Source organism: Gobius niger (assembly GCF_951799975.1).
Source record: "Gobius niger genome assembly, chromosome: 16".
NCBI lineage: Eukaryota > Metazoa > Chordata > Actinopteri > Gobiiformes > Gobiidae > Gobius > Gobius niger.
Window position 1 is genome coordinate 20,871,175 of NC_136867.1, and position 25,101 is coordinate 20,896,275.

Below are 25,101 nucleotides of genomic sequence, written 5' to 3' on the forward strand. Positions count from 1 at the left end.
TACATGATTTATTTCATTCATCTGCATTGTTTGCTTTTTACAGTGCAGCCGTAATTAGCCGTCACTAATAAGTCACCCATTGCTCTGTATATGTGTGGTAGATCAGGATAAGGGGGATAAGGGGGGGCGGGGGGTTAGTGTGGGGGGCTGTTGCATACTGGGGGTGCCATATGCCCCAGTTTCCCTGCCTCCCCCTCCCCTCCCGCTGTCTCCCCTGGCCCGATTATGTCTTTTTTTCATCTAATGGTGTCTTCGGGGTATACCGGAGTGGAGATGGCTGTTACAGTGTGCGTGTGTGTGCGTGTGTGTGTGCATGTGTGTGTGTGTGTGTGTGTGTGTGTGTGTGCGCGGGTGTGCAGTGGGGCTCTATATACTGTACACAAAGAAAATCTCTGCCTAGGAACATTTGTTTGAAAATTAGAAGAAAAAAACCCAGCACATCCACTTTTAATCGCTTACAAAAACAAATGTGGGTTTATTTGAAGGCGCGTAGTAAATAAAGCGCCCACATAGACACCTGGAGTAGTCGTATATTGTCATTCATACACGATTGAGTAATCCTGTGCATTCAGTAATCCTCTGATCATGTCACAATGCCTCCAATCAAAGGTCTTGCCTCATTTAAAGGCCTGGTACATGTTTTTTGCATATAAACAAAACTGTAAAGAGTAGACTAAAGAAACCATTTCTAGACTAAGGGCTTGATTTACTAAGCGTTTGCACACAGATTATGGGTGGTAAAGTGCTGTGAACAGGTGCAGTTGACAGTTAGACTCTAAAATCTCATGTGTATCAGATTTGCGGCACTCATAATATAGAAAGGATGACTTTGCACATCATATCCCTACGGCAGTTGTGTAGGAGATGAGGGAGCAATTTTTCCTGATCGACTGTACTAATGATATAAAAGGTTTCTAATGATTAGTTAGTTACTAAGCCTATCCCAAAGTCCAGCACATCGCGGCCCTCATTATCGATTTAAGGACCCCACGAGGCCCCCCGAACAGTATGAATGCACTCTTTACATAGAATATGTAATGTTTTCCTCCCTCATTTCTTAGCCAACGATGGTGATTATAGGGTTAATACTTAGCATAATTAAACAAATACACACAAAGTTCCTTTCAAACCCATTCTGTTTTTATGTTAAACAACCCTTTAACCCCCACCTCAGCTGAGTACATTTTCTCTGGTTCAGCCAAATCTAAAAGCTTTTAGTAGTAGTAGTAGTAGTAGAAATGTATTGTCCCCGTGGGGAAATTCATTTGCAGTGAGTGGAAATACACAAGGACAACAATGACCACAGCAGACAGATCCAAACATTGACAACATACAAAGAACAAACCACGGCCCATCAACCTCTCTAAATTATGTTCAAATCATTACCTACATTCCTTAAAACCTTCTCTGATAGACCAGCTGTACAGAATAGAAAATGGTCCTGATTTTAGACAGGGCGGGGCACCTGCCAGCTTTTGATTGTAGAGCTATAGGTCCGTGTAACGCCATATTTGAAAGCTAAGACTAACAAAACTTTTTTTTTTTTCATCCCATTTTTGCCGCGTTTTCCATCGCCTTTTTGTCATTCTCTGGACACTTCTTTGAGGCTTTTTTTTCAAGAAGATTTTAGATTTGGGTAATGCCCTTAAACAACACTTTCCCAATCATCCAATTTTTCTTTTTACAGGTCAAGAATTTGATGATTTTCCTAGTCTAGAAAATGTCCATCTGAGCTGATTTAGTGGGTTTATTATCCTGGATGATTGAGATTACAAATAGACGAAATTTGCAAAGAATAAAAGATGGAGCAAGTAAAGTTTAAACTCTTATGTCTCGCATTTCTGACATTCCAATTCTTCACAGGGATGTGTTTTTAAGGATTTTTCAACAACAACAACAACAATCCAGAAAAAAATGGGTACGGAGCCTTTAAATTACACCCCTCTTTGCGACATTACTTTAAGTTTTAAGATCAAAGCTAAGGCGCCCGTGTCTGAATATGCAAAAGAAAGCGTGCACAGTTACACTTACGGGACGTGCAGGAGAAGAGAGTGAGAGTGTAACCGTGTGGATGGTTTGTCCATGTGGCGTCTCACACCACTGGACTCTAAACAGGACTTTGTGTCGCGACAACAGATGCACCCACGAGGACACACAACAGAACGGACGGTTAGTCATGAGCAAGATGTCTTCCACTGACTGAAGTTTGTGTGTGACTTGGCTTTTTTTTTTAAACTTTCTGTGTAACCGCAATCTTTGATGGGCTGTAATCGGCTCTCGGTACAAGTACTGGAGCTGGTGGAAAATATGAAGCAGAAACAAAAATGGCTTTCCATGTACCACCATCTAAACCTGGTCCATAGGAAAAAAGAGTAGGGGAGACCGGGGGCTATTTGTCACACTTTTTCTACAGTTCGCTGCTCATCAACAGAAAATCCCACAAGAGTCAGACCTGCATTAAATGAAAGCTTGAACCCTTGACTTGAAGAAGACCTCGCTCTCTTTTCTCTATCATATAACAATAAATAGTTATTAACCGTCAAACACAACAAAATCAACTCTGACAATATATGCAAGGCAAGTTGTCACAAGGGGTTATTTGTCACTATTGTTTGTTATGGAGTTTTTGATGTTAACTTGAAATTTGGTAAACCTTTGTTTGACCTTTTTTTTGCTTTTTTGAGATAAAAGGACAAAATACGTTTTAAAACAGTGGCAATGCCAGATATGTTCATGACGCTCATTTGAACTAACTTTTTTAAATGCTCTATGACGTGTAAAATGTACAAATTCATTAAAATGACCCAAACACGGCCTCTATAAAAGCTAGTGTTAAAATAAAGTGATCAGAAAAACATATTAGACACAAAAGAAAAAAATGTCCCACCAAGTTATACCCAATGTGGCAAATAACCCCTCAGTTTTTGTGACAAAGAGTGACCCAGAGTGTCCACTCTACTAAAGGTAAGCTAGCTAACAAACAGCTTTAGCATGTTAGCTCAAAAATGGCTCAAATCGAAGCTAACATCTGTGTCTTTCAGATCAATGTCTTTTGTTTAAGGCACTAACAAAAGGAAAGCTCTCATAACAGAAATAACCCAACATTAAAGTTTGGGGAATAGCAATAAAAACAATTCAAGTGTGCCCATGTCCTCATGTCTTCCTTCCAAATGAGAAACTTATTATTTGAAGAGAAGAACACCCATACACATATTATATATCGGTACCAGTGTACAGCGCCCTCTTGTGTGGATATAAAAAGCAATTTGACAGATTACCCCACCTGACAAATAGCCCCGGTCTCCCCTACACATGGACAAATCTTAGGATGAATCAGGTGGAAAACCATGACTAAACCATGACTAACCACCAAGCCAGTACACCTTCAGCGTCCATTTCATAACCAAGCCTAGAAATGAAGCGGAGCGCGAGAACCACTGTTTTAAAGCGTTTGTGGATTAGTGATATCATAGAGCTGCCAGTCAGCCCTTCCAGCTCCACATTCAACACCACACTGCTCCTCTTCCCTCTCATTTTCAAACCCCTCACAGGCTGGAAACCATGATGAAACCGCGGGCAATAACGTCTTGTTTACCAAAGCCCCCTCAACTGTCTCTAAACAATTTACCCAACGCTCCGGAGGAAAACAGGCAAAGGAAAAAAAAGAAAAAAACACCACCACGCGGCATCATCGCTTTTAGCGTCAAGAACTCGGCTAATTCAAAGTGAGGGAGTTGAAAGAGAGTGGTATTTATGCAATTTCTCTGTGCTGTTTCAGTGTTTTGATGAAATAGTTTAATCCCACGAGCCGGTACTACTTGGGAGTATATTAATTCAAAAGTAATTACGACTCATGTTTTACGGACTTGGTTGCTTTAAAGAAGTATATATAAACTGCATGTCATTTCACCAGCAAAAGTAGATTAGTCAGTGAAGGCATAAGTAGGTTTGATATTCATTCTTAAATTTCTATTAGAACCAGAATAATGTTATGTAGTTAAATGAGGATGAAACTAGGACAAAGATCTGAAAATCATGGTGTACAGTTTAATTTGGTCAAGGGAATAGTTTTACAGCGGAAAATTGAAGAGCAAAAATGTCCAATTTACAAAAGCAGTAAGTGTTTTTATGCAGTGCACAAGGAGCATTACACAGAGGGGGGAGAGCCTTGCCTTGCCTTCCCTCTTTGTCTTGGGATAAGATTATCATTACCAGTCATTGATAAGAATGTGTCATATAATGCGTTGAGTCCTTGAATGAGAATGTGGATGGGTGAGTGGCTCTTTGATGTAAAAGCGCTTGGAGACCCTGTTAGCGTAGACAGTGAGAAGGTTGTCAAGCTTGTTAAGTGAGATCATCTCTATTATTATTCTATTCATTATAGTTATAGTAACTATGATGGAAGAGGATGTGCACAGTGCGCTGACCACATCCATTCCATTCATCAGTTGTGTCCATCTTTTCTTCTGGTTTTCTTTATTGTGGGCATATCCATCAGCTTTGTCTTTTTGTATGCTATAAATGCACAAAAACACAACTTTGGATTTCAGCGTGTTTGTAACCATAGCAAGACTGAAGCATAGGAACCCGGCCTTATCCTCTCTGCGGCTATAAGGTGTGATTGGAAGCCACGATAGGTAATATTAATTAAAAGAGTAAGTGAAATTATTAATTTCTTTTCCCTTCGTTTACAGCTGTTACTTCCTTGTCTCACTTTTGATAAGACACTAACCACATCCCTAGAGGTAGCCTGGCCAGACATACACACTTCTTTCTCTTTATATTCAAAATATAAAACGGTGAATAGAATGGCTGGAGGTGCAATTTTTGAGATTCTGACGCCTAGTTGCCTTTAGCCAGACCGACGCTAGGGGCCACCATTGCTGTAGTACCTCCATAAATGGGCGGCAAAACAAGCTAGTTTTCCATTAGAAAGCATTACACTTTTCACATGTTTTAAACAACTGTAAAGCCTGGTTTCTATGTTTTTATTTTTTTCTACAGCTAGATATTTCTCCTGTGATAACGCTGGGTTAGTTACAATTAAAGAAACCAGGCTGGTTTTCGTAGGGAACATTGTAGAATCTCGTATACTAATGAGGGCTGGACTTTGATGGACAGGCCGTTAGCATGAGCGCTAATGGTGCGGGCGTGGCTACGACCTAACTACGCGTGTCTACAGTGAAGATCCCGCCCTTTTGCCCTTTTTAGGAACATGCTCCGTCAGAGCAGGGTAGGAGGAATCTGCAAATCAGGAGGAGTGAGGAGAAGCTGTCTATTAATTCTACACTCTATACTTAGTTTGTTTATAGGTGAGCAAGGCATTTGACTAATCGGCCACTGCCATAGTTGTTTTACAAAGATGGCAGTCGTTGGTGTGGGGAACGGCAAAGCCCAGGCCTGTTTTTAAGGCCCCAAATTGGCTCGCATTGGCACTGTGTCTTGCTTGACAATAGGTAGCGTTCACGTGACATCACAACATTCTAAAGAGCCTATAGTTTAACATTGAGGTGGAGGTCAACTGACGGTAACTATGGTAACGGTGGTAACTGACAAAATGCATATTTTTATGTCTTTGTTTTTTGGCTCAAATCTCAGTCATGACTGGAGGAATCCACATGAAACAAAAACTGTCACAAAGTTCATCGTCTCCTCTGTCGGCACATATGAACTAATGTCCAATTATTATCTCTAAAAAATGTCAAAAAGTGGTGACAAAATGCGAAAACATGACCATGATGTTGTCCAATAGAAAGGACTTTCAAACATAAAAATAATATCACAGGTTTGTGAATCCAATCACGATCAAATACTGAAGAGGAAAAACATTTGTCAATTTTCGTTTTGGAGATTTCTTCCAAAAACTGCATTTCTCCCATAGAGTTGCATTGGCCCCGCCCTCCATCTGACATTATGACATCATCACATTCGAAATCGTGAACGCTACCTATTTTTCCCCTTTCTACCCTTACAAATTGTGCACATTGTTTGCTTGCTGCCTGTCAAATCTTTCCAATTACTATGTTGTTACTCGCCTCTCCTGTTGTCATAATGTTTTAGCTGACATCATATTTCAGCAAGAGTAAGCCACTCTACAGTATTTCCATGAAGGTACATCTCTAAATATTTAAGCTACCTTGTGCTGGTGAAATATCCTTCATGTTTTCTCACAAATACCACGAGTAATCTGTCTCAAACGCATGTCACATCGTTCTCAAGTGCAAATTAGCAGGTGTGAGCGTGGAAGGAAAAAAAAAACAAAAAACAGTTGGCACCTTTTTGCTCCTTGGAGGTAAATTGAAACATCAGTGACTAATTACTCCCCGAGTAGTGCACGCAAACCGCTGGCCCCTCCGGTAACCATGGCAACGGCAGCGGCAGCGAACAGGTCGTACCGAAGAGCGGTTTATATATAGTCAAGGCGAAGGGATGACCCACAGCACGGTGTCAATGATGCCACCGTAAACTATGTTGAGACGATGTATACGGCTGAGAGCCGGTCAATAATAAAGATCAGCTTTGTGTCATCGTAAAAGGATGTGGAGATGCATCATGATTTAGCTGCCAGCAGTAGCCGAGACAAAGGGGAAGTTCCACTGCTCCTAAGTTCACTTTCCTATATTGTTTTGGCCAATGCAACTGTAGATGTATGATCTCAATCTGTATATTGGAAGATAAACAGAGTTATTACTAATGTGGGCAACCAGAAGGTCACAGTTCGATTGGACGGGGCCTTTCTGTGCAGAGTTTGCATGTTCTCCACATGTCTGAGTAGGTTTCCTCTGGGTACTCTGGTTTCCCCTACCACTAGAAACATGTACAATAGGCCAGGATGAATGAGAGTGTGTTTGAGAGCGCGAAGGGGAGACAATGGAAGCAAATTAGCCTAAGGCTGCAATCCAGCATGGTGTGTTTACATGCATGACTCAAATATATGTTCATTAACATGCACGGTCCAGACCAAATAAACAAACAAAAATTACCGATAATGAACATAATAATTATCCTGTTTAAATGTAATTGGCCGAATTGTAGGCAAAATAAAAAGTTCAGGCCATAATAGGTACCAGGACATGCACATTACACACTGCTGCTCCAAAAATATTTTTTTAACCTTGTGCCCCCTAAAATATGCAGAAAAGGGAATGTGAGCAGTCAAATTAAGTTCTAGATCGTTTCTAGATCAATACAGCGTATAGCCTGTTGCTAAATAATGCTTAAATCAAAAGCGTAATAGCATAAAATGTTCTTATCTCATGCAAGTTTCAAACACAATAATTATTCCAATTACTATTGATCAAAGCAGTCATCTTATCTTGTGAGAACTCAATTATCTTTCCCTTTGGCCTTTTCCTCCATAGTTTCCACTCCAAATGTTATAATAATGATATTTCTCAAACCACACACATAAAACAAACATTGGACACTCATGGTTTTATTATTGGGTGGCTGGATGTCCACATAGCGTGAATATGTAGTAGCTGTGCATATATAATGCTGCAGCTCAGATGAGTCAATAGCTGCAGTCAGAGGATGTCTCCAGTCACCGAGGAACACTGAATATTCATGGCCTCTCCCGTGTGCGCTGTGCAGAGAGATGCTCACACACAGTAAAGTCACCAGTGGTAAACAATTTGCAGGCGTCATGAAAAGCGGCGGCAGAAGTGGAAGCGGTCCGCGGGGAGGCTGCGGAGATGATTAGCCCATGGGCTCGAGAGAACAGCCAGTGCAGGGGCTATATCGCCTCGGATTCAGCAGCAGGAGCGGTAACAGTAGCCCCCAGTGCGCTGTGCAGTGGGGCGGGCGCGCGCAGAAACCATGACTCAGCAGAAAGCGTCCCCTGAAACGCACGCACACACACACACACACACCATTCGTACGCACAAGTGCACACACTCGAGCCCCGGGCTGATGAGACAGACAGACTGCAGGCTCAGCTGTCTGTGCACGGCTTTATGTGCACTCACAAGAACAAAGAAAAGAGCCACACTTTATACACTCATTATTCAGCTTCCCATACTGGATTATTACAGTACAGCCTCTCATAATAGCAAGTCGTTTTCTATTTTTAGCACGTGTGGCTCGGAAAGATGATTATTTTTAAAAAAGGGGATTAAAAAAAAGTGTCCTGGCATATGTTCTTGTAATAACATCGTGTTGCAATGTAAAATCCCTCACTCTCCTCACCCTGCATCTGTGAGTCTCTCCCCCCTGGGCAGTTGTGGCTATAGGAGTCAGCCGCACCTGCGTTTAGCCCAGTGAGCCAGTCCTGCTGCATTCTGTTTGAAAAGCTGGGGCATCTGGGACGTGCTCTCAGCAGATCACCTTTCCCAAAAGTGCGGTGTCAGGCCAATCACTGGCAAAGAACGTATAAAATTTCCGCCTGTCTTCCATGAGCGCTAAACCCTTAACTTCATCATCTCTGAAGTTATTCATCCATTGATATGACAGAAATCGGTGCAATGTCTTTGTTCTCTTCATCATTTGCTCTTGTAAGCCGGCATGTTTGTTTTGATACGGACTGATCATTTCTCTGACAACCAAAAATATACAATAGACAATAAGACAAGGTCCCGGTCTATAGTCTTTGTACAGAATAGGTAAGGGGAATAGTCTTGCCTGGATGATCTGTATTTAGGGAGGGAATGAATAATGCTCTGATGCAGTCGTTCTTAAACTTTTATGTACTATAAAAAAAATTACCTTCCACGTAAAACCAGGCCAAGATCAAGATCAAATCAGGACTAAACTGGTTCTTAACCCACAAATTAAATATGAGTATGTTAGACATTATTTAGTCCAGTTCAGGCCTATTATAGACCCTTTAACCTCTAAACAGAGCAGATATTCTACAGTTTGGCATTACCCAAATAGAAACTTGAAAAAAGCGACAAAAGAGCAACATAAGTGACAAAAATGGGATGAAAATAAACAATAACATGACATTAAAAGAAAAAAAGGAACAAAAAGCCACAAAAATTAGGATGAAAATGCAAGAAAAAGTGAGAAAAGCAAGGATGAAAACTCGCCATAAAAATGTGACAAATAAGAACGTAACGAAAATGAGAAAGATAACGCAATACAAAACTGACAAAAAAATGAGCCAAAAGCCCCAGAAATTTGACAAAAACGAGGATGAATATGCCATAAAAAAATCCACAGAAAAGTGTCAACAATACAGCAACAAAGCGAGGAAAATGATCCATTTAGATTTGTTTTGCTCTTAGTTTAGCTTATCTGAATCTTAGCTTTCAAATGAGGCACTGGCCTGTAGGCTATAAGAAGCTTTGACATTTGGGTAGAGCTTAACTGGAGAAAATGTTGTTGGTTAAGGCAGGGGTTAAGAGGTTAAAGGTTTTGTTTGACATGCACTCTTCTAAACTTCCCGTTCCCTTTTTGTGTTCTTTGCAGGGTGCTAGAGAGTGATGTCGGGGGGAGAGGACCGGGATGGAGAGGCGGCCGCGCCCCTGTACGTGTACGAGTCCAAGGTGCACTGTGCCAACGTGCTCTTGAGCCTGGAGGAGCAGCGGCGGCAGGGCATCCTGTGCGATGTGACGGTGCTGGTGGAGGGCAGGGAGGTGCGCGCCCACCGGGCCGTCCTGGCGGCCAGCAGCAGGTACTTCCTCCAGGCCCTGCTGCACAACGGGACGCCCGGGGAGAGCGAGCCTGTCATCACCCTGCCAGACAAGGTAATCTCCACACCTCCAAACAAGATCATGATTAGCCTCTTAACCCCCACCTGAACTGAGCACAGTTTCTCCAGTTTGGCTTTCCCCAAATCTAAAAGAAATAAATGTCAAAATAGCAACAAAAATTAGACAAAAACGAGGATGAAAATGCAGCACAAACACAATGAATGAAAACACAACAAGAAAGAAAAAAAGGGATGACAATGCGGCAACAACGCAAGGAAAAATATCACTTTATATCAGTTTTGTAGGTTTTAGATTTCAAATGAGGCATATATTGCTTTAAAGCTGAACTGGAGAAAATGCACTAGGTTAAGGCGGGGGTTAAAAGGTCAATCTGTTAAGAACTTAACTTGTGGAGCAGAACCACTTTCAACAGTGCACAGAGAAAAATAATAAATCTAAAGGAAACAACAATCAATCAAACACACGACAAACAGCAAGAATCACTGAAACAAGACTCCTATAAATAAAATGTAACCTCTTGACCCCCATCTAAACTGAGCACGTTTTCTCCAGTTTGGCTTTACCTAAATCTAGAAGCTCAAAAAAAATATAGCGATAAAAACAAGGATGAAAACGCAACAAAAAAGTGACGAAAAAGCAAAGCAAAAAACGTGACAAAAAAAGCAATAAAAAAGCAATAAAAAATCACAGTGACGACGCGACTAAAAAGTTGCAATCCCTTTTGTAGATCTTAGCTTTCAAATGAGGCATTACACTGTTGCTCTCCAGTCGAGAAGCCTTTAGATTTAGGTAAAGCTGAATTAGAGAAAATGCCCTCGGTTCAGGTGGGGGTTAAGAGGTTAATCGACTCTGTGCATAACTTCAAATCATAAATACGCTGCCCAAGAAGTGACTTCCTGTTTCGATCCAGCACGCCAAAATAAAAGCACACAGCTCGTCTTATTGATTAGTTCAGCAGGTACTTGCAACATTACAAAAATATCATTAAATACAAACATTTTAAGTGTTTTGTCAATTAATAGTTAGGCAGAAAGAAAGTTGAACTAATGAATAAGATGGTGCTTTTATTTTGGCGTGCTGGATCGAAACAGGAAACGGACTGAAATAGCTATATTGATGGTCACAGTTTCTTTTCTTTTATATAAAACTTATTCTGTGGTCAAGTCATATTTTAATGTTATGGTGTCCTATATTGGTAGTATAGAGGGTATGCAGATGATGTCACAGCATGGCAGAAGAAGCCAAATGAATGTTGAGTTATGAAATTATTTGTTTTGATACCCAGGCCAGAGACTCATAAAGAATAAATAAAAGGTATTCCGTCAAAGTTGACACTAATTTGGCTTCTGTTGCCATGCCGTACGCCTCTATTAGTGATAAGTTACTTCATTTATCGTCAGATGTGCTACATAACAGTGAAACCGCAGTCAATGGCTCTGGCGCAGACATTATCCCAGCACATAAAGTTGCCGCTGACTTCATTGTGCTGAGTAATGCGTCTCTTTAACGCTGACTAAAGGTTCTGCTCACTCTGCCTTAAACACCGGGCTCCGGGCCCATTGTCGATCTCGGAGCAGTTTCGGCTGATGTTATTGTGGTACTTTGGCTGAATTGCAGTGTAATTTACTTTGACATATTTGATACTCCAAGATGAAGCGATCAATATTTTATGTACACAGTCTGGCTCGGGCGGCGTGACTAAATGGGGGATTTCTCACAACTGCTGATGCTTTCTGAAAGTAATAATGCATGTTATGATATGAATATGAGGATCACTGCAGCGGATTAGATACACTGCCAAGTGACAGTATACATAGCACCAGTTATCCTGAAAGGTTTCATTATGGATTCAAGTCAGTTATTCAAACAAAAAATGCATGGGGATGTTAATATGAATCAAAATTAAAATAACCTTTTAAATTTCATGTGTGGTGTGGAACATTGAACATACCATCCTTATAACAATTAAGAACAGTCTCTACATAGTTCATTAACTTTTTCACATTTTCTCCAGTGTGGCTTTAGCCGAATCTAAAAGTTTCTTGGAAAAAGTGTTAAAATAGCAACAAAAATGAGGCGGAAACAAGGATGAAAATGCAGCAAAATAGTGGTGAAAAAAAATGACAAAAAAGCAACAAAAGAGTGATGAAAAAGTAACAAAAATGTGATGAAAAAGTGACAAACGGTGATGAAAATGTGGCAAAAATGTGACAAAAACCCAACAAAAAAGCAATGGGAAAGGCTCAATTTCGATGAGTTTTGTGGGTCTTTCAAATGAGGCATTACACTTGCCTAAAGGCTGTGACTTTATGGATGAGGGTAAAGCTCAACTGGAGAAAATGCACTCGGTTAAGGCAGGGATTAATAGGTGTTCAATAAAACATTTGTCATAGGGTCAATAATGCTACAAATAAAGGAAGCCCATACTCTGAGCTTTGTCCTAATCTAGAGTCAGATAGGTGTTGGCATGAAAGAGGACCTGTTCATGTTCGCTTCATTCATTAAATGAGAGAAGAGTTTCCTCCACCAGATGGGAGCAGATTGTAATGATATTAAGCCTTCTTTGTTATGCAGATAACTGAAAAATTAGTGAGTCATTTATCAACTTTAATTTGTAAAATCAAGAAATAAAACAATGGTGTGGTTCTGGTGCGAGGGATGTATTAATTCTTCTAATTCATGGGTAAAACAAAATGCTTTTAGTCGACAGAATGGGACAAAGGATACGTTTTAGAGCATATTACTTATTCTAAGATCGTGAAGCACTGTGATAAATGGAACAGCACAGGTTAAGACGAGAGTAGAACATCAAAACATATAACTTTGAATCATTTCTTTATAAGATACTGGAGAATTTAAACTGATGGAGATATCACCCTTGGACTAATATTTGCTTGGACTCTGTATTTAATGAGAGGCCTGCTTCTATTAATTCAGTTGACCAAACCGTTGAGCTGTGTTGCATCATTTTCATTCGGGGGGGAACAACGGCGTGCATTCTTTAACCTTCTCTGGACGCGCGGGTCAGGGGAAGGGCACTGGGAGGAAGCCGGCAGGTTGACACAAATTGATCTGTTTATGAGGAGGTGTCTGAAGTGAATATTAATGTTGTTGGCCTGCATATTTGCCCCCCCCTCCTTCTCTTCTCTGCACCGGTGTTGGGGCGATTGGGGAACTGCGTCTCCTCCCGGCGGCCGCCATTACCATTACAGTGGCCCAGTTCTGTCATATTGATTAATACGTCTGTGTGCGTCCACCTTATACAGTGATCAGTCACATGGCTCAACGCTTAACAAATCAAAGCCCATCATACCGTAATGACCGTAAGCGCCGTTTTATTTTCAGACTGCCCCATACGCATACCCTCTCCTCAATTACAAGGGGCGATTACAGCAACAGGAATAAACCAACAAGCCTGATCAATTGTAATAATGAAAATAAGTGAGGGATACAGCCATTTTATCTGAAAGGTGTCCATAAATTAACATTGTTTTTCTGAAGTTGTGCTGCTGGTAGATGCTCACTTTCCAATATGTTTTTACCTGGTGAGGTGTCCATGTGTTAAGGAACCTCTTCATTTGCGTTGTAAGTGAACTGAGTGCAAGCACAGGTACAGTAAGTGCTCGATCTGAATATGATTTTAATGAAATGGCACACAAACACGGGGAAATTATGTTAAGAGCCTCCTTGTTGGTGGTGGTAAATCACAGCTTTGATATCGAGAGGTTATATTGTTAAGTACAAATACCGCAGGTGCTGAGAGTATGCCAGTGAAGCTAATGGTCTGAATAGGTGCTTGAAGTAGAACACAATGCAAAACAAATATGTTAATCACGAAGCTATCCAACAACAGAGAAGCAAAAGAGGTTTAGTGCACTGTGCTGTGGTTCTGGTCATGAGGTGACTGACTCTGGAGGAATTTAACCAGGGCTTAAAGGATATAATGCCTACATCTATGTGTTAATATCTCAGCCTCTGGAGAGTGGTCTGGTCGTGTCTGATCTTAAGGGTCTTAAGGGAATCGTAGTATAACAACCATCTGACTAATTTGAGCCAAATGCCTTGATTCATAAGCGCAGAGGTGCATTGGTTAATAATAATACTAATAATGCATTGGTTTTATATAGCTGGACACTCAAAGACGCTTTACATTGCATTATTCATTAACTCCATACTCGCTGGTGGTAAGCTATATTTATTGTAGCCACAGCTGCCCTGGTGTAGACTGACAGAAGAAAGGCAACCAGTCTGTGCCATCGGCCCCTCCGACCACCACCAACCACCCACTCACTACATTTATTCTATTGCACATAGTTTTAGTGGTGGGGTAAATCAGAATACTTGGAGGAAACCTACACAGACACAAGGAGAACATGCAGACTCCACACAGAAAGGCCCCGTCCAGGTGGGGATCGAACCCGGACCTTCTAGCTGTGAAGCACGAGCGCTAACCACTGCGCCACCATGTCTACCATGCCGACTAGCACTCTTGTCGCACATAAAGAAAGTCCCAGGTTTGATCCAGCGCCGGTGCTCGTGCTTGACAGGTGGAAGGTCTTGGGTTCGATCCCCGGATGGAGCTTTTCCGTGTTTGTTCTTGCTGTGTCTGCATAGGTTTCCTCTAGGTACTCCGGTTTCCCCACCAAAAACAAGTTTCAGCCAGGTGTTTTGTGACCACCATCCGCTTGCTGCCCGCTGCTCCTAAAGGTCTCCCCAACATCAAATACAGAGAACGAATTTCCCAACAGGGATTGATTAAGTATACCTTAACTTAAATTAATGTTTCCCCTACCACTAAACACATGTACAATTGGGTCTGCTGCGAGGCCAGGATGATGACAATATGTCTGAGAGGGAGTGTGAGACAACATTCGCCCCTGGCTACAATCCGGCATGGCATACAAACTAAGCAAATAAACAAATAAATAAAATAAACATTTTACGCATATTTTTAGCACAACATTGGTGAAACATGACTGAAATTAAATCAGTCGCAGGGATCAATATTTATGGATGTCTGTTTGCATATTTGTAGCTCAATTGTTTATCAGTAGTAATTTTAATAGATTAAAACATTTGAACATCTTTTAGGCAGGCATCACTTGAGTAAGAAACTAAATAGACTGGCTTGATATAATGTTAAGTCAATATTCAGCACTACAGTTAAATGATTTTTACCTTATTTACATAACTTTGAAATGGCTCACATCGTATCCATTCCCCGTGTCCGCTTTGTGATGAAGGGGGACTGGCTCGTCTCTTGTTGCCACTGTGGATATTTCTGCACAGGAGGAAGCAGTTGCTGATGCCAGCTGAAAACAGGCTTACAGTCCTCTGCAGAGACAGACAGACGGACAGACAGGGGTTTTCATGCACACGCAGCACTCTCCACCAGGCACACCTTCAGATAAACAGTGTCTATATGCACTCAGGTCCGCACACTCACACACATGTCCGCGTGCATGCGGGCGGGAAGATGAAGAAGAATAAAGTGGGGAGGGGTGAGCTTGGAAGATGAAAAAAATAAGCAAGCAGCAGAAATAACTATGAAGAGAGCAGATTTATTGCTTGTGGGGTCAATCTATAAGTTGCTGAGCACTGCTTTTAAACATCCAATTTGTGATATGCAACAGAAATGCATAATGTCATACCACCAGAACTGATGTGTTTCCCAGGAATACACGGACTGCTCAATAAGCTTGTCGATATTTAGTGATGTTTTTGCAGTTCAGTCACAGAGCGAGTATGAGTAAGAGGTCTTCAAATGAACTGGAGTCAGCGTAAATACATCAAAGCTAATTGATTGGGAGAGTGGAAAAATCCCTTGGACTTGATCAAATAATGAAACTTTGTAAACACAAACAAGATCAAACCAGACAGTGGCTCAGGAGAAGAGCTCCAACATCCCTGTTAGTGGGATTGTGGTCAGTTGTTGGAGAGGCTAAAGCAGGGGTCTCCAAGTAAATTTTGCTGGGGATCAAAATATATCGGGAGTGTATTGCCAAGGTCCATAAACAAAAGCTTCTGTAAAATGTGTTTTGATTGGGAATATACTATACTACAATAAATGAATAATAATGAGCCTGACAGGACTGTAACCTGAACTTACACTTGTATTACACTTAACACTTAGCACTGTGTCACAAGGCTATTATAGCCACAGCCGCCCAGGGGCAGACTGTCCATTTACCACGTGATTATAATGTGTTGTTTATATCCTGATAGAGCATTCATAACTCTGCACAGGAATGGGCATTTTGGGGGAAATTTGTGCTCTTACAAATCAGGAGCCAGATTGAATCCACCTATTGGACTCACCTATTGGATCTCTGGGCTAAAGAGTAGAATTACTTTTCAATATGCTCTTCAATCTGGGCTGCTGCACTGTCACAAATTCATAATGTCTCTGAGTGAGGAGTGAATGTAGTAGTTACGTCTGACATGACTGATCCATTAACGTAATTCCACCTTTTCTTTTATGCTGCAGGTCACAGCTAAGGGCTTTGCTCCGCTGCTCCAGTTTGCCTACACTGCCAAGCTCGTCATAAGCCGTGAGAACATTCACGAGGTCATCCTGTGCGCTGACTTCCTCGGTGTTCACAACTTAGAGGACTCCTGTTTCCGCTTCCTCCAAGCACAGCTTCAGAACGACAGCCAGCACGCCATCAACGGCAAAGCTCAAGACTCCGACGATGATGTAATGGCCGAGGAGTTCGACGAGACGATCCCGTCGAACGATTCCATGCTGGAACACAGGCAGCAGGCCAATCATGTAGCACCCACCGCGCCACTGCCCAAGTACAGCCCCAAATATAGGAAATACCAGTATCCAATCATTGACAACAAGCACAACGGTGAAAAGCATCACGACGAGGGTGTTTTGCCGAATCGTACCTCAGCTAGCCCGGTCAACTCCCACTACCAAGATCCCACACAACCTCTCCTGACGCCTTCGAGAATCAAGGAGGAGCCGTATTTGTTTGAGGAAGCAGGAGAAAATCGGAACGGTTACAATCCTGAATTGTGTACGGAAGAAGTTTTGGAGATGGAGTTGGAGGTGGAAGGGGTCCCAGTAGCAGCGGAGCACTCGCCAGGCCAAGGCTCACCTTCCTCCTGCCTCAGATCCTACCTCCAGAGGGGCGGCCTGGACCTCAGCGCGGTGCCCAATACGACCATCCAGCAGCTCCTTACCAACAGACTGTCTCTCAACCACTACAGGGATCTCGTGAAGGACCGCACGAGGGACAAGCGGGACATGGAGAGGCCGTTATCGAAAGCTTCGTCGTCGAAACACGAAGGGGAACTGGACAGGCGAAGTAGCGTGATTTTCTCGTCAGCGGCCGGGGAAAGGCACATGGGTCAGTCGTACATCGAGGACAAGTTTAGGGACAAGGTGTCGGCGTTGATGCAAGTGGAGTCGCCTTCAAGCGGACGGTCATGCCTCACCACAAGTGTCCCCGCAAAACCACCAGCCCATTCACCCTCTCCGTCAGAACCCCAGACGCAAACCTCCAGCTCGCGATCCTCGTTCTCCTTCCCGGACGACGGAGGCAGTGGGATCTCGCCATCCAGCTTGCCCCAGTTTGACTACTCCTCGTCCCCACGCTCAGGGTCCATCTCGGGGCTGTCCCACTGCCTGGCCGGGCTGGTGGAGCAGAGGAACGCTCAGGACTGTTCCAAAATCAAGACTGAACAGGGGGGCTTTGGTACGAGCGGGATGAACTCCAGCGACGAATCGGGATCGTTCTCAGAAGGGGACAGCGAGAGTGGGATCTCCCCGAGAGCTGCTGGGCCTGAGGTGAGTCCATTACACCAACCTTTTATTGTTACATGTATTTGTAGAGATAGTTCACCCTGTGGTTGTGAGCATGGGTCTCAGTATATCAGTTTTAATATCTACTCCTGTTCTCGTGGAAGCTGAAAATGACTCACGATTGTGGATACATTGTCTATAAATTAAAGCAGCTGCACACATTCTTCGCACCGTACCTTAGCACAATGAGTTGGACTCCTGAATCTTTTGATGAAAATCCAGCTCCACATGCTGTACCGTCCTGCCCAGTAACAACAGGTGGCAAAAGCACAAAAACTACAAAAGTACATTTGTCGATCATTATATGCCTTCAGTAAATGGGGGCAGTGTCACAGTGTTGCAACCAGAAGGATGCCAATTGAAATCTCGTTCCAATGACAAACTGCACAAAATCAGAGAACTGAATGAGAGCAAATAACATGCTCTACATCTGAGTAGTACTTACAGTTGCTAATGAATGCAAATGGAGTTTTATAATGGAAGTGCCGATGGTTGGTAGGGTGTATATGAGATGTATTAAATGTAGTAGTGGACATATCATGCACAATCAACTCCTAACATTCATTCACATTCATGTTTCTTGTTCGGTGCCAGCACATCAATCTGTTAAACTGTCTTCCATATTTTAAAGCCCATAATCCAACATTATAAAGGTTCCGCACAGAAAGTCTCTTTATCTTGCCGTGCTGAAGCTGTAAATCACGCTGTGAATCGAAACAGAAAGCACACTTTTTAAGAAGTTATTCCGACAGCTGCCTGCAGGAGGCAAATCTTCACCAGCTCCAGTGCCTGGATTTCATTGTAAATATTTAATACTTGCAGAGACATCAAAAATATCAATGCTGGGATACTAGGTCTGTTTATATGTCCATTTTAAAACATTATTAGTCTTGTGGAAATCTTCTCAAGCATTTTTAGCCACTTGTGTTTTTACAACAGCCCCTTCCTGCATCGTTGGAGCCGTCTTTTAAGTATACCCCAAAAAGTACAACAGATGACCTTTAGAGCACATTTTCCCATGTTACAACCCTGTATCAATTATGTTTTCAAGTCCCCTCTATATGATTTACAGCGTGCTATTCTTAGACAGTTTTTCCCCCCTCCGGAGAAATGACGCAAACACTTCCAACACTCGTGGACTTAAAAGAGCTGGTATACGGTTTCCATGGTAATGGCTAAGTACATGCAATATCCGATGATATGTGAGATGAGTGTATTCTCTCTGCAGGATCCCGCTCCGGTTGCCTCATGCTCTTATGTTGCACATATGTAGAGGACAGTGCATTGACTGGAGACCCTATACCCATTCACAGTCAACTTGACCTTGACCTAAAGCCTGTAGGACAAGGGTGTCGAAGTCGTTTGGGTCGAGGGCCAAAATTCAGCCCCCACAGCGGGTCGCGGGCCACATATATTGTAAAGGACCGTGGCCTCATAAATAACGGCTTACACTTATTGTGCTTCATCAGCCTGTGTCACATGTTTCTCAAAGTGCTACATGAAGTCAATATTCATTCATTCCACATTCGATGGCAGTAAGTTACTATTGTAGCCACAGTCGCCCTGGAGCAGACTGACCATTTACCACGTGGCTATAATATTTATCCTGATCTCTTATTATGTCAGTGCCCTTTGCTGGACACGTGTGGAATTATTTTCTTTGTTAAATTTAAGCTGCCCCCTAGTGCCTGGAGTGACCAAACTGGTTATTTCTTTTAAAATCCATAACTCTGCACAGGAATGGGCCAGAGACTTACTTTATTTTTTGACATGCTCAGGAATTCATGCTCCTCAAAGGGCCACATTAAATCATCTTGCGGGCCTTGACCTTGACCCATGTGCTGTAGGATATGTCCTCAACTACTGCCCTCAAGCCAGGCTCAAATATTGGTCTTTGTGATTTCAAAGCGGGCATTGTGCTAAAGGATTAAATAATATGCAATGGAGGTCTAAAATATTCAAGTTTTTGAATTAGGGAATCCCCTTTATCCATTATTGTTAAAACTGTTTTCCAAATGTTGTGGTAAAGGATTTTGTCAATTGTAGATGAGCGCAACATGACGCTCAAGAAGCCTTTTGGATAAGAGTCTTCAACGTAAAGAACCCACTCCTGTTGACATCTTTGAAAAGCCTCGACTTCTTTAAGAGCTTACACACACATGCTTGAAATCGACGATGAAAAAAGTAACAAACGAACACGGCCATGAAAAATGCTACAAGTCTCTCTGAATAGCTGAGATTACAATACTAACTGCTACTAATAATAATACCTCGACTTCTGTTCATCCGCTGCTTATCTACACTGGCACTGTATCCAATCACTAATACTTCTATATATGTACCAACACCAAAGCATAACATTACTTCTAGTACGGCTGTATACAACAGAGATAAAAGGCAGCTCATTCAGAAGCAGGATTATTAAACTGTACATAAAAATAAAGTATCTAGAACTATTTAATTGCTTTCCACCTCTTTACAGTGCGGTGTAAGTTCTGGGACATAAATCTCACAAGCAACAATTTCGAAACCTGTTGAAGGCCCAGTTTAATCACAGATAATATATTCAGTAGTACAGTGGTATTACCCCCAAGCTCGATTCAACTCTTTTTTTTTCCTCCGCCATTTTAAATTTAGCCCAAATGTGTGTGTCTCTACCCCTCGTAGTGTGTGCCTAACTGCTCTGTCCCAGTTCTGTGTCCTGACCCACTTGTCTCACCCACGGCGCGGACACACTCACACACCCTTGGGTGCCCTATAGGCAGGTGGAAGGTGTCCTGTCCACGCTTCCTCCGCCATCTGCTTCACCCAACCTCAAAACTGGCCTTTTCCAACTAGGCCAGTCCCACCAGCAGCCCCGCACTGGTGTCCTCTGCGCGCTTGTCATAGGGGAAACAATTAGGTTAAAGGACTCTCGGCGTTTTGACAGAGTTGAATGAAAAGAGGGGACTGAGCTTGTCTTTCGATGGAGGTTTTCAGTGAAACATGATTTTGGTGGTGACATACATTCCAGGAACCTAACATAAGATTCATATCATTATTTCATGAGCTTCCTCAGCACATCCCAAAGATTCTCAGTGAGGTTCAGATCTGAACTTTGGTGGCCAGTCCATGAGTGAAAATGATGTCTCAAACCACTCTTTCACAATTTGAGGCCAATGAATACTTGGATCTATTGTCATTTTAGCTCATACCTGTGCTAAATCCATGGGAATTAATTGGTTATTTACTATATTCAGGCAGTCTGACCGTACTCTTTGGGCACATAATGCTGCCGAACCTGGTCCTGACCAACTCAACAACACCAAGCGATGCCTTTTTTCTTTTTATTACAAACAATGAAAGAGGAAGCTACCAAATTAAAATGTTAGTTGTGGTCCAAAAGTCATACAACAACATATAACATCCCAATTCTTCACAGGTTCACGAGTTTAAAGCCACGTTTCACAACTTGCAGGGTCACTTTTAAGGGTCACTGCTGTCACTGTCAGCCTGAAACCTCATGAAATTGATACAATTGCTTTATAATTAGATGCACAAAATGTCTAGGTTTAAAGTATAACCAATTTTTGTTCCATCACAATAAAAAAAAATGGTACCTTTAAGTTAGTCAATGGCATGTTATAAAATATGCTGCAGTATTCGGGCATACTCGCTTTTCCTACACTAAATATCTCTCAAGATTTAAAACACTTGGTTTGTCATTATTGGCTCAAGCTAATCATGGTGGTGAATTAATCTCTCTCTCTTTTTTGTATTTTAACCTTTCAGGTGAGAGACTGCAGGTGAATAGGGATTTTTATTTATTTAGAGATATCGATTTGAAACTTTCGCTGTAGATTACGGACCTAAATATGAAGAAAACAATTTATTGCAAATTTTTGGTCATTTTGTGCTTTCATTTATAAATAAGGCCCTTTATGCCTAAAAATGCCCAAAATTCCACATATTTTGGGCGATGAAAGCTGAATAATGGATGGAGCCTGGTTTAAATTTATGATTTTATTTTATTTTGTTGTAAAATTTGATGTTTTTTAGTGGAAAAATCTGTAAAAATTGAAATTTCGGCTTGTTTTTTAAGGGTATGGATTATATATATAAGAAAAAATCCCCCTGAAAAAACCTTCAAAGTATTGTTAAATCCAAGATTAGAAAGTTTGAAGTCTGTAAGGGCTACTGATGTGGAGATACATGTCGCCACAATGTGAGAAAAATGCATTGAGAAAATGGCTCTCGAAATTAGAATTTACCATGCAAACCTATGGAGACACATTGAGACAGTGCAATAATTAAACATGTTATTGTGGAGATGTAATGTTAAGAGAACAAACCTGCGGTGTCTCCCCTTCACTCTCTTTAAAGATGTGCAATACCATTTTCAAAAACCTGTTAAAACCTGCAATCTAAACTATTTCCACCGGTATGATTGAAATACACTTAGCGGGAGAATCAAAATTGCAATGAGGCCCAACAGGCTTGACTCATGAGCTTTGCATTTGACACTCGTGACTTATGATGATGCAGATGATGAAAATTACCCTTCCGCTGCACGCTAAGCGCTACCTGGGGCTCAGCGGTGGAGCCAACAGTGCACATCACAACCCTTTAATCTCCCCCCGCAGAACTGCCATCTCCGACCAAATGAATGAAAATCCCCACACGTCTTTTAAATTATGAGTTTTTTTGTTTTTTTTCCCCCTTTAACCACCTCCGCCAACAACAAGTGAAGGAATGGGGTTCTTTAGAGTTAAAATTGGAAAGCAGAACACAGGCGTTGTGGCCATTGTTGCGCGGATTTATTACCAAGCGTGGCTCACTTTGTCATTCCAACCTTATTATGTGACTGCTCAGAGTCACGGGGCTATATATAGACGTCTACAGTGTAAAGGACAGGCGGCACATCTCTCTCCTTCCCTCCATCTCTCGCTCTCTCTCTCACACTCTCTCTCACTCGTGTGCACACTCATTCACACATGCACGCTGCTCCCTTTTCTCCCACTGTCAGAGGAGTGAATGATGTCATCGTTACAAGCTGGCAACACTGCGCTGATGCACTGAGGAGACAACACTACACAGGGTGACACATGGGACTGCACCAAATGGACATTAGCATTATAGGAAGGCACAGACAGGCATGAACTTACAAGAGAGATGGGCAGCAATGTAGCCCGCTGACCTGCCAATGTGTGCGTGAATAAAATGAATGGAGGATTACGCAAGCCCTTATCAAGTCGTCTTAAGAATCAGCAACTAAACTCTGCAGAAAGAAAGAAAGAAAGAAAGAGAGAAAGAAAGAAAGAAAGAAAGAAAGAGAGAAAGAAAGAAAGAAAGAGAGAGAGAGAGAGAGAGAAAGAAAGAGAGAAAGAAACAAAGAGAGAAAGAGAGAGAGTGAGAGAGAGAAAGAAAGAGAGAGAGAGAAAGAAAGACAGAAAGAAAGAAAGAGAGAAAGAGAGAGAGAGAAAAAGAAAGAAAGAAAGAGAGAAAGAGAGAGAGAGAGAGAGAAAGAAAGACAGAAAGAAAGAAAGAAAGAAAGAAAGAAAGAGAGAGAAAAAGAAAGAAAGAGAGAAAGAGAGAGAGAGAGAGAAAGAAAGACAGAAAGAAAGAAAGAAAGAAAGAGAGAGAGAGAGAAAAAGAAAGAAAGAAAGAGAGAGAGAGAGAGAGAGAGAGAGAGAGAGAGAGAGAAAGAAAGATATTAAGTAAATTCATAATTTGAAAATACATACATGCATAGATACATACATGTACATACTTACACGCAGAGTATGTCATATTATCATAGTTATAAAGGTAATGTCTGGTGCTATTTTGTTGCTTATTGTTTGTGTTTCAGTGATGACATTTGAGAATTGTACTTGTTTAAAACGCCCCACATTGCCCATACCTGTTATATAGGTCGACAATGGCTATAATAATATAGAACGGGACGTCCAAGAACCGAGAGGTGCACAGTTTTGAATCCCGGCAAAACACTTCAGCCCTCGCCTGTATGAGTGTAGTGCGTGAGTGAGTGGCCGATGGCGCAGATTGGCAGCCTCACTTCCCTCAATCTAACCTAAGGCAAGTGTGGCTTAATTTGTAGCTTACCACCACTGAGTATGGAGTGAATTAATAATGACTACAGTGTAATGCTTTGAGAACTGTGTGGCACAGGCTTGCAAAGCTCAATAAAAGTGTAAGCCATTGTTACTATTTCACGCACTTATCTAAATACAACCATTATCCGTACCTGATGTCAACGTCATTTGTTTTCACTCATAATACATTAATATAACTGATCTTTTATGTAAGACTTAAACATTGTCATGAGCATTGCCATTTCAAATGTCATCGATGAAAGCCTGACCGTGAGGGTTACTTCCTATAATGTTTTGGCCTGTCACTGACCCGTTTAAAGGCACACATTGGGTTTAGTGCAGTTCCATCTGAGACAAAGAGCTCATGTGTTTTTCTTTGTGACAAAAGCTCCTGTGGGCGATTTGCAGCTCAACACTGACATCTAGTGGTCACGGCTGCACAGTGTTCGATTCTGGTCCTAATGGTGAATTTATGACGGGAATTTTCCTTTCAATTGATTTATGTGGTTAGCATTTATTTCTATATATTTCAATGAAAAAAATAATGTTCTAAGCTGAACTGTGTAACATGTGACGCATTTTGATCATGCCTTTTAAAAAAGTGATAGGCCTAGGCTATATTTCGAAGAGCACATTAGTGTGACAGAGTTGACTGGTTTAAAAGGTTTTTTGGCATATCGCAGTGCCGTCTTCCCCAGAGCCCATGCCTCAGTGTAAATGTAGTGAAAATGAGTGCTGTAACCCGCACTCATGCCTTTAGTGACCAGCGTACCAAAGCACGTGGCACAAACTCGCTACAACTGCGCGAACCTTAATATCTAAACATTATGTTGATAATCTGTTTCACTCACTCCAGGTGAAGCTGCCCTTTCCGGTGGACCAGATCACGAACCTGCCGCGGAACGACTTTCAGATCCTGATCAAGATGCACAAACTGAGCTCAGAGCAGCTGGAGTTCATCCACGACATCAGGCGACGCAGCAAGAACCGCATCGCGGCGCAGCGCTGCCGAAAGAGGAAACTGGACTGTATACAGAACCTGGAGTGTGAGATACGCAAACTGGTACGATCCAATACATACACAGCCATACTATCAATGGAGTTTTTTTTATTGTGTTATTTATTCATTATTCTTTTTATAACAGGGCACATTGACCTTTGCACAGGGGCTTCCTCATGCATGTCTTTTTTAGTTACACCATATGAAATCCACATTATGGTCAACACTGATGCTGATGACACAAACAAAACAAAAACTAAAAACTGGCTTCTTTAGTGTCTGGTGTCATACTTTATATCACCACTAGAGGGCTGACTAGGCTCGCTTTATAAGAGACTGAACAATTAAAGCTGACCAATAATCAGGGGCCTACCCAACTCCAACTGGACGCATTTCTTTCTATGAAAATCTCATACACGTAATTTTGAAAATGTCCCTATTCACCTGTGTCTCACCTTAAAATCAAATTCTTTGGGGAATCGGAAGTCAGAACAACAAGCTTAATACAGGTGTAATATGGTGTCTGTCTGTTCTTGGTTTTTGTGGCAAACCTTGCTG

The 25,101-nt window shown here is 41.8% G+C and overlaps 1 protein-coding gene across 1 annotated transcript in view; it reads left to right on the top strand.

Annotated features, from left to right (window-relative positions):
* The window catches only part of bach2a (BTB and CNC homology 1, basic leucine zipper transcription factor 2a), a 61,083-nt gene that overhangs the window by 31,886 nt on the left and 4,096 nt on the right, over positions 1 to 25,101 (top strand). The window contains exons 2-4 of the mRNA XM_079573463.1: positions 9,412 to 9,689; positions 16,144 to 17,454; positions 24,400 to 24,606. Coding sequence (XP_079429589.1) covers positions 9,426 to 9,689; positions 16,144 to 17,454; positions 24,400 to 24,606 — 1,782 coding nt within the window. The 5' untranslated portion in view covers positions 9,412 to 9,425. The remainder of the gene's footprint in view (positions 1 to 9,411; positions 9,690 to 16,143; positions 17,455 to 24,399; positions 24,607 to 25,101) is intronic.